The sequence below is a fragment of the Anomaloglossus baeobatrachus genome, chromosome 12, assembly GCF_048569485.1.
Source record: "Anomaloglossus baeobatrachus isolate aAnoBae1 chromosome 12, aAnoBae1.hap1, whole genome shotgun sequence".
In the NCBI taxonomy this organism is placed as follows: Eukaryota; Metazoa; Chordata; class Amphibia; order Anura; family Aromobatidae; genus Anomaloglossus; species Anomaloglossus baeobatrachus.
In genome coordinates this window covers 136,146,715-136,157,774 of record NC_134364.1, presented here as the reverse complement: position 1 = coordinate 136,157,774, position 11,060 = coordinate 136,146,715, and the positions used below count along the sequence as shown (strand labels likewise).

General features: G+C 40.7%; 1 protein-coding gene across 1 annotated transcript; it reads right to left on the bottom strand.

The window, feature by feature from the left end:
• Window positions 1-1,079: 1,079 nt before the first annotated feature.
• Window positions 1,080-10,178, bottom strand: LOC142258638 (uncharacterized). The gene is made up of 2 exons (XM_075331274.1): window positions 9,924-10,178; window positions 1,080-4,603 (listed from the first exon to the last, which is right to left on the bottom strand). Exon 2 carries the CDS (start codon window positions 4,595-4,597, stop codon window positions 1,952-1,954), a length of 2,646 nt encoding a protein of 881 aa, XP_075187389.1. The 5' UTR covers window positions 4,598-4,603; window positions 9,924-10,178; the 3' UTR covers window positions 1,080-1,951.
• Between the last annotated feature and the right edge of the window lie 882 nt (window positions 10,179-11,060).

Sequence of the window (11,060 nt, the reverse complement as noted above, 5' to 3'; positions counted from 1 at the left end):
ATATAAAGGATATAATCATAGTACCAAAACTTGATACAGTATGCCATAAAGAAAATAATATAATACGAAGTATAGGATAATGTGATCATATAGAATATCAAAAATTGAAATGCAGAGCTGTAGAAAATACAAGGACGGATGAATACCGTAACGTCAAGGATAGGTATCGTGGGTACGAAAGGACTCCTATAGAACCTCATAAAACATATAAAAAGCATAATGAGCAATAATAATTTCAGCAGACAATTTCATATTCCCTGTTGAGCCCCATGGGCTCCAGGGTTTTGAGTGTATGGATCCAGAAGGCTTCTCGCAGTTTAAGTCTCTGGATCCGACTGCCACCTCTGCGAATGGGGGGGACATGTTCGATAACCTGGTACCGTAATTGGGCTATGGAATGGTTGTGTGAGATAAAGTGAGAAGGAATTGGTAGTAAGGTTTGTTTACAGCGGATTGTGGATTTATGTTTGCTTATGCGGTCTCGGATATGCTGGGTCGTCTCCCCAACATACCCGAGACCGCAGGGGCATTTGATAAGATAGACGACATGCGAAGAGTCGCATGTAAAATAACCTTTAATGGGAAATTGCTGACCGGTGTGTGGATGGGTGAAGGTGTGCCCCTTAATCACATTAGAGCATTGTGTACAGCCTAAACAGGGAAAAGTTCCATTCCTCTGTGTGGTCAAAGTGGACTGAAGATGAGAGGGTCTAGCAGAGCCGATGTCGGCTCTTACCAAATGGTCTCTTAGATTTTTGGATTTCTTGTGACAGAAGAGTGGAGGATGGCTAAATTCTGTAATAGATGGATACGACCGGGAGAGCAAAGGCCAATGTTGGCGAATAATATTACGAATGGGTGTCTTGAAAGGATGGTATGTTGACACAAAAGGAATCCTCGTAGGCATAGGGATTCTAGGAATGTTATCAATAGGTAGCACCTTCTGGTGGGATATATGTGGTGGATAACCACGCTCCTGAAATTTCAAGCTCATATCCACATGGCAAGTCTTTCTGGTCTCCGGGTGTTAAATAATGGGTTTACGGCGACAACTGCATAGCCAGTATATAATGATTGGAGCGAAGATAGGTCAAAAACATATTATGAATTTATTCAGATAAGAGTTGGAGGGTTACAGTCATTAGAGAAAAATAACTGTCTTGGCTTGAGTTAATAGATGGAGACAGATAGAAAAAATAACAGTTCATATCTCTTACATAGCTGTGATGTAGTAAGCCGTCTCTCTGTCTGTAGATCGTCTGGTCGGGTTGGTGAGTCCGTCTTTCTCCTCCCTCCTTCTCCTCTACCTTTGAAGTGTGGGCTTCTTTTATAACCCAAAACCCCTCCTCCTGATTGCCCTTATCTCTTTACATGGTAACACAAAAACTAACTATCCTTATTTTAGTTTGAGCATTACATCATGTCACGTGGTACATTTTACCCGCGAAATAAGTGTACTTGCGCACTAGAGACCTGTAACAAAACCTACTTCAGTCTTATTTATAATTCCTTTGAAGCTCGCTGAGCTTTGACCTCAGTGTAACAGTAACTTACAGAAAGAAGTTTCTCATGGCTATTTCAGCCCTTAGCCCAACATTCTAAACAATATATAGCACTACTTTGACAACTTTGACAAACAATGTCAGATGGCTTTGATGGACGACTAACAGATGAGCTTGGTTCTTACCATCTCAAACTCTTGGTTTAGCATTTTCCAACACACAGGCATCCTTAAAGGGATGGGCGATAATATACATATATTTATGAATATATGTAATCCAGTCTATGAATCAATCTCCATAAACTCACTATTTTACAGTCCCCCCTAATATGGAAGTTTGATGAACCCCGGGAAACCCTAACTCAATCGTGTCATCATTCGTATCACATACATTCTTGTTGGAAATTCTAGACCAATATTTGACTTGATAAACCAATCTGCAACTTTCTGTCAAAAAGTCATCTTGCGATTTAACATTCCTCTAAGAATGTTATCTTCCTTTTTCATTTCTATTTTTATGTTCCTATATATCTTCTGAATTCTACACATCACAAAAACTTGATATATAATACACATCAAAACTAATAAAAATATGATTATGATGGGATTAAATAAAACATTACCAACCGCTGACTGAAAAGATGACTGAGACCAGGAATGTACAGATTTACTAAAACTCTTCCACCAAGTTCTACCTGACATTCCATTCCATTCGTGTTCAATATCACTTAATTCACCTTGTTCATGCCTGAATATAATTTCTGCTTCCTTTAACTGTTTCGTTAATAAATCTAACAAACCCTTGTCTTTCTTTATTTCACTTGTCCACATATCCCAAGGAAAATCATTTATCTGTGATAAATTGAATTGTATCGGAAATGCCGTTAAATTTCTCTTTCCTATAGAAGTGATATTAAAACTTCCTTCCTTCTTTGAAAGAGACCTCACATTTCCTTCTATACAATACAAACCCATAGGTAGGTTTTCCTTATGTACACAAGTAGAATAGAAAACAGAAACCTTCTCTGTCTCAGACATGACCTGAAAACATATCTTAGTTGGACTTACTGGAGTCACCAGATCATGTAGTGTCTGTACAGTCTCTATTCTCGCATGACAAGAAGAATGATTATGAAAACATGAATGATAAATCACCTTATCCTGTCCAGGTAAACACATCACCTTAGAAACAAAATGCAAACATGAAGAAATGTCTACTTGTTCAGTGTTCACTCCATCAAATGCAAAATCTGTGTACTGCAGTTGATAGAACACTTGTTGTGTGTTGCTCACAGGTATACCCAAAACTGTAACAGGAACAATAGTTCCTTCTCTTCCAATCACCGGGATTAGCGATGTGCCAACACAAATGTTTCGTTCACATCCTAACCACTTATTTACCCACAAATCCGTATGATTCAATGCAAAATCATACTCTACAGGTAAATTTCGCAGTATTCCCAGTGGAGTAATTCCACTCTGTAAAGCTTGTGCAATCAGCTTCAAATTAGAAGAGTACTCTACCTGTATCTCCAGGCACGCTTTAGCTACTTGTGTTTCGTGTGTGCTTTCCACGAGAGCTAATGTAGCATCCTGTAGATGTGACACGGAAGAGCCTAGTACAGCAGCTGTATTCATTACCATCTTTTCCAGAAGTTGATTCAGACTCTTCTGAACCTTTACACCTTTTCCTCCAATAAAACCAATATTATCCAAATCTGACTTAAGTGTCTGTATATTCATGGCATTAGTCAGACTTCCCACTGTCCCAATTCCTCCCAGAATTCCTTCTAACACTCCTCTCTTACTCCTAGTCTGAGCTGTTCTTTTCCCAAACCACTGTTCTATCCCCATCTCCATGTTTATGAGATGTGATTGACACTGAGGAAACCTGGTAGAGATCTTCCAATGAGACATATTGAAAATCCACACCATTGTCATAAATTCTCCATCCCTTAATAAGGACTTGGACTGAAATTGATTAATTTGGAAAGGAGTAGACGGCATGAACCTCGTGTCTGTGCATGCACTATCTGCTGCTGACCAAATATTCACACTAACGTCTTTACAATGTCTGTAATGTGTCTTTGTTTCAACGCAACACTGGTAAATTCCAGAGTCCCTGGAAGATGGATTCTCTATGGAAAAAATGAACGTATCATCCATCCACCTGATATTACCAATCTGACCTCTGTGAATGACATTAGTTGGACTGTTTAAAAAACTTCCCAAAAATGATGAATTTTTGGTCCATGTCAACAAAGACTCAGAAGGCAATTTCAACCTTGTGTCACATTTTAACATTATGGGCAATGTATTTACTTTATTATGTACTGTCTGTGGTGAAACCCTTATTTCCGGAACTATAGTGTTAGTAGCGGTAAACACTACAGATACCTGAACTTGCACAGGTTCCCGTGTTATCTGGAAATTCCATGTTTTGACCCAATCTTTATCTCCTTCTGTGATGGAGAGTAAAGAAGGATCCAGAATTTTCCCAAAAACCTGAGTTTTTAACAAAATTTCTGTTTTGGATCTTCCAAACTTTCCCCTTGCAATCATGTCATTTGTAATATCACCGGACCATACAGCAGGTTCATCACCTCTGATCTCTATGTTCCAGTATAGTACATCTGTAGGAGAACATTCCCATGTACCAGTTTTATTATTGTGTACATATTCTCCTTGTAATTGTGTGAATCTAGTTTTAGGTCCTGCAATCGCATGTAATATTATGTCTGTGTCGTGTATGAAATGTAATTCAATGCAACATTTTGTTCCATATCCCATGCAGATATTTCCTGTTATCTCCACAGAATTGTCCGTGATGTCCTCTGTCAGTAAGTTCCGTGTATCTGATCCTCTTGGTCTTCGAGAATGTTGAATCTCTCTAGTCTGTTCATTCACATCATTGGCGATTGTTCCTTGATGTAACATGTAAACAATGACGAAAATAAAGCAAAGCAGCAGGAACGTAGATCCCATCACGTAGAAGCTTGTCTTGAGCTTGGGAAGATGTTCTTTCTCCAGAAGGCTTGATGTCATCTTTCCTTCACAGTCTTTAAGTTCTTTATTCCAGTTCGTATAGGAATCCATTTCTTCCTGGAAAGAAATGCAGTATCATTATTTTGTCACAAATATTTTGCACTGGTCAACGTGAACCCACACTTTTTGTGTTTTCCGGGTCTTTTTTACCACATTTGACACTCGGTGCACAAGAATCATGACTTGTCCCATAGTCTCAAGGACTTCAAAAGGACCTTCCCAATTACACTCCCATGGACCACTCTTGCGAAAGGTTTTGATCATCACTAGAGCACCTTTCTTGAATTTGGACTCATAGGGTGGCTCCATTTTCTGCATTCTCGATGCCGCATATGGCAGAATCGCTTTCAGGTTCTCCTGCAGCGATCTCAACCATTGGGACCTTGAGATAGCATCTTTTTGTGGAGTGGATAAAAATGGCTCATGTGGAAACCACAATGGCATTTTTCTTCCCGTCATCAACTCAAACGGAGTGAATTGAGTTGTAGAAGAGATTGAACCTCTTATACTCATCAGTATGAAAGGTACCTTGTCAACCCAAGTGTTACCTTTGTCCAAAAGCATCTTTGCAATTCTGGACTTGATTGTCCTATTCATTCTTTCCACAATTCCCGCAGATTGTGGATGATAGGGGACATGAAATTGCTGTCGCGCCCCTAGAATAGCACAAGCAGTTTGCATGATTTTACCTGTGAAGTGGCTACCTCGATCGGAGGTAATCATCCTTGGGATCCCCCAAGTACAAAAGACATGTTGTACCAATTCCCTTGCTGTGGACAAAGCATCATCTTTCCTAACAGGTAATATTTCTACCCATTTTGAGAACACATCTACCACAATCAATGCATACCTGAGACCATGTTTACCTGAGGGTAAAGGACCAATATAGTCTATCTGCAGTGTAGACCATGGACCATCTGCAGGTGCGATCCGTAGAAGTGGTGGCTTCTGTCCTTTAGGTCTTGGATTTATTTGGGCACAAATGAGACATGATAGTACAACACTTTGAACTGTTTCGTCCATTTTTTCCCAATAAAATTTCTCCTTGAGAATGACTAACAATTTCTGTTGTCCCAAGTGACCTAAACTCTCATGGTTGTATCGAGTGAATTCTACCTGTAGATGTTTTGGTACAACTGGACGCAATTCTTCATTTGAACTGTGACACAAAACCCCATTTTCACAGATGAAAGGAGGCTTTGGATCATTCAGAAAAGTAACAAGAGAAGGATCTTTTCTCTGTTCTTCTGCAAATGAAGGTATGTACGTGTCTGCTCTTTGAACCGCTGAAATCTCAGAAGGTTCAGAGTCAAACACTTCCTCTCCTGTCAGGGCAGCTTCTTTGGCTAGAGCATCTGCGGTTGCATTTCCTACAGATAACTCATCATCAGATCTTTGATGTGCAGCGACTTTCACTATAGCAAATCTATTTGGGGCCCTAGATGCCATCTCAAAAATTGATTCTAGAGTTTCGCGGTGCAACAAGGCTTTGTTGGACGAGTCCACGTAGCCTCTCCTTTCCCAAACAGGCAGGTAATCGGTTAGGGATCTGACAACATAGGAGCTATCACTGTAGATTACCATTGGAGTTTGATCATCAGCTTCATTCAGCTGTAGGACCATTCTTACCGCTTCTATCTCTGCCCTTTGAGCTGAGAAATGACTCGGTAACTTGTGTTTTACCACTTGTCCTCGCTTGGAATAGAAAATTCCATATCCTGTGTGATAATGTCCTTCCAGAAAAAATCTAGAACCGTCTACAAACACAGGTTCATCTGCGTCTTCCGACTGTCGTCTGAAGAGAGATGGACTTGGTTCATGGAACGTTTCTATGCAATCATGGGTTTGTCCTTCATACTGCATCAATTGAGGAAGAACATACTTGGCCTTATAATCTACCTCAATTTGATTTGGAGACAATGAGAGCAACCAATGGGCAAATCTCTGATTTGACACACCTGGGATGTTTTTCTCAAAGAGAAGTTTCAGTGTGGAATGTGGCGTTTGGAGAATAACCTTTTGGAACCCGATGATGTGTTGAGTGATTTTTATCGCAAAATACACTCCCACCAGGTGTCTTGCGCACACCTCAAACCCCCTCTCAACGGGTGAGAGAAGCTTAGAGAAGTACCCCAAGATTCTCCATTCCCCCCCTTGCAGCTGCAGCAAAACCACAGAGACACTTGTCTCTGAAGTGTGTGCTTGAAGCGCAAAAGGTGCGTTCCTTTCCACCATACTTAACGCAGGTGCGTGTTGTAGATCATGTTTCAATTGTGTGAAGGCTTTTTCCTGTTCAACACTCCAGGGACCAAAATAATCATCATTGTCACCTTTTAAAAGATCATACAAAGGTCTGGCTTTGTCAGCAAAATTTTCAATGAAATCCCTTGAGTAATTTACAAGCCCTAAAAAATGTCTTAGTGCCTTGTGTGATGTTGGAATTGGAAGAGATGCAATTGCCTCTATTCTGTACTGTAGGGGTCGCCGTGTACCTGGACTTAGCAGAACTCCTAAAAACCTGACCTCAGTCTGCATCAGCTTGACCTTTTTGGTATTCAGTTTTAAACCTGCCTCATGCAGCAGCTCAAACAATTCTGCCAGTAGAGAAATATGCAAATTCTCATCCTCCGTACTCAACAAGATATCGTCCACATATTGCAATAAACATTCCGGACGAGAAAATTTCGACAAAACGTTCGCTAGCGCCTGATGAAAAATGCTTGGCGACATACTTGCCCCCTGAGGAAGCCTACAGCATACATATTGCTGATCGAGGTGGTTGAATGCAAATCGATATTGGCAACTTTGCTCAATCGGTATACTGAAAAAACCATTACTGATATCCAACACTGAGAAATACCTTGCCTTAGCATCCAATCTCGACATCATGTCATGTGTATCAGCTACAATCGGTGCTACATTGGGAGTACACTTATTGAACATCCTCAAGTCCAACAACATCCTATAGCTACCATCGCTTTTCAGAACACACCACAATGGATTGTTACAGACCGAATTTGCCTTACGTATGACACCTTGAGCCAACAATTCCTGTATAATCTTCGACATCGGAGCAACTGACTCCGGAGGCAACTTATACTGACGCTGTGGAGGTGGGTCTCGGCCTTCAATTTTGACAATTACATCCTTCATTGTTCCAACCTCATTCCTGTACTGAGCCCATAAAGAAGGAAACCGCTGTACTAACTCAGTCAATACTTCATCACCACCAGTTTCAGGCCACAAATGATCTGCTGACACTACATCGGTCAAACAAATGGTCCCGACATGACTATATTCATCTGGATCAATAACTACCGCCTTACAACCGCTAGAATCTTTCCATACTGTTTTGTTACCCAAATCAATAATCCAGCCATGCTTTTCCATAAAATCAGTGCCAATTATATTCTCAGTATCCTGACAACACCAAATATCCATTTTCGTTTTCAAAAAACCAGGTATTTCCAAAGAAACATCCTGCGCTAAAGTCACCTTTGTTCCATTTTTACCACTGAAACCAACAATTGTGCATACAGGGGAATCTGGCTTTAAATGTAAATCAACATTTGTGACACTCAATTGCGCACCTGTATCAAGGAGAAATGTTACTTCCTGACCTTCAAGATTTACCTTTAAAAATGGTCGACCACAGCTATCCATTGAAACTCGAGTGACGAATTCCAGTGGATGCAGCCTGGGGACCGGCTTTGCTAGTCAGGAGGATGGAGAAGGGAGAAGAGCAGCAGGTGTCTTGCCCCTTCCATCCAATCCCTGTATGGACATTTCCCTTATCTGTCTGGTCAGAGGTGCATATGGTGATTGGTTATTTCTGTTGTCAGTATGAGTGGGCGTATATGGTGATTGGTTATTTCTGTTGTCAGTATGAGTGGGCGTATATGGTGATTGGTTATTTCTGTTGTCAGTATGAGTGGGCGTATATGGTGATTGGTTATTTCTGTTGTCAGTACGAGTGGGCGTGTATAATGGTGGAGGTGCTGAAGATGGGGGAGGGGCACTGGATGTGTTTGGCATCAGTCCATTCTCCTTACCCAGCCTTTCCTCAACTCCCGCCCTCAGGAATTTCTTGCATTCCCACTTCAGGTGTCCGGGTAGGCCGCAAAAAAAGCAATGAATTGTGCTTTTCCTGTTACCCCCCCCTGAATTCTTGTTTTTAGAATTCAACACCGGTCTTTTGTTGTTTTTGATCTGTTTTTCCTGGGATACTAATGTGTCAGTGGTCCCTTCTATCATGGCTATTTTTGATTTTACCTGATTTTGCTTCATTCGTCTACGTATTCTATCAATAAATGACGTGACCTCTTGTAGACTTTCCATTCTAGAAGCTATTTCGAATGAAGCAGGGTCCAAATATTTAAACTTTTTAACAAAGGCCTTGATCATGGAAGGCGGTTCTTGATCAGATCCGATTTCCATTATCAAACGATATCCTTGCTCGAATTTGACTAGGAAGACAAACGGATCCTCCTGTATGTGTGTCTTAAGGTTTTCTAACAATTCGACTGTTGGGGTAGACTCTCCTGTGGTAAAGAGAATCAACTGTCTCAGCCTATCTTCCTTTGTGTCATGGATCAGGTCATTGTGTTCGTCAGTCCTAGGTGTTGCTTGTAACCTTTTTGCCATGTGGGAGGGAAGCCATACCCTATAAATCTTGTTTCTCTGTTCATTTGTTAGATTATATTTATCGGAATGTGACTCAAAAATGTCCGCATTATGGAAGGCGTCCATTTTATCATCATATTTCGGTATGTCCTTAATGATTTTCATTAATTGGTCATGGATTTTAATGTTAAGACGGGCGGCCTTATCATGTAACTTCTTTTTCCGAAGTTCCTCCTCATTCAGAGTCTCGTCCTCGGCCGTATTCAGCCCGTCCGGTACGTCTGAACCTAAAGCTTCTGTCTTGTTCTGTCTCGTATTAACAGATACATATTTAATATCTTTCCGTAGTTTTGATATTAAATCTGCTCTTGTTTCCAACTGATCCTCCAGATGTTCGATATGTTCTGCTAATATCGAACAATTTGGACAATCTGTTGTCTCTGAATCTGTGACGTGTGTGTCTGTTGTATTGGACGTGCCTGTTGTTATGGGTGTGTCAGTCACCATGCAGATAGTGTGTGCATATGGCTGTGCCCCACCCACCATGGAGTTGTAAGTGTATACCATACCCAATACATTCTGTATCTTTTTCTGTAACCGATTTATAGTAAAAAACTTTTTATCTAGCTTAAGATTCTCAAGTTCACATTGCCGGTACAGATTTGACCATAACTGTGCGTCACTATGTGTATGATCAAATAAATACTCTACATGACAGTTACCAAAATAATCATGAATAAACTCCATTTCTCACCAATATGTGATGCTTGTCCTGGAATGGCTTCAACCGTCTGTTGGATGGAATGGCTTCAGATGGCTTCAACCGACTGGATGGATGGTCCTGAGAATGGCTCCAACCGTCAAGGCTTGACACATACGACCTCCTTGCAGCTTGTCACGTTAACCCTCTCTTAGGCTCGTGATGTGGACACAGTGTATCGTCTTTGCCTGCAGCACTTTGGACAGAAAGATTACTCCCAAACTCACAGACCCCCCTTCTTGGACAAAGGGCAGGGAATGACGTGAGAAAGAGAAAAAAAAAAAAAAAAAAAAAAAGAGTCCTTCTGCAATAATAGGCAGCGTGAAAAAAATCACCTTTCACAGAAAACAGCTGTGGTTCACAATCATTCAGGCTGGTGCTCGCCAAATGTTAAATAATGGGTTTACGGCGACAACTGCATAGCCAGTATATAATGATTGGAGCGAAGATAGGTCAAAAACATATTATGAATTTATTCAGATAAGAGTTGGAGGGTTACAGTCATTAGAGAAAAATAACTGTCTTGGCTTGAGTTAATAGATGGAGACAGATAGAAAAAATAACAGTTCATATCTCTTACATAGCTGTGATGTAGTAAGCCGTCTCTCTGTCTGTAGATCGTCTGGTCGGGTTGGTGAGTCCGTCTTTCTCCTCCCTCCTTCTCCTCTACCTTTGAAGTGTGGGCTTCTTTTATAACCCAAAACCCCTCCTCCTGATTGCCCTTATCTCTTTACATGGTAACACAAAAACTAACTATCCTTATTTTAGTTTGAGCATTACATCATGTCACGTGGTACATTTTACCCGCGAAATAAGTGTACTTGCGCACTAGAGACCTGTAACAAAACCTACTTCAGTCTTATTTATAATTCCTTTGAAGCTCGCTGAGCTTTGACCTCAGTGTAACAGTAACTTACAGAAAGAAGTTTCTCATGGCTATTTCAGCCCTTAGCCCAACATTCTAAACAATATATAGCACTACTTTGACAACTTTGACAAACAATGTCAGATGGCTTTGATGGACGACTAACAGATGAGCTTGGTTCTTACCATCTCAAACTCTTGGTTTAGCATTTTCCAACACACAGGCATCCTTAAAGGGATGGGCGATAATATACATATATTTATGAA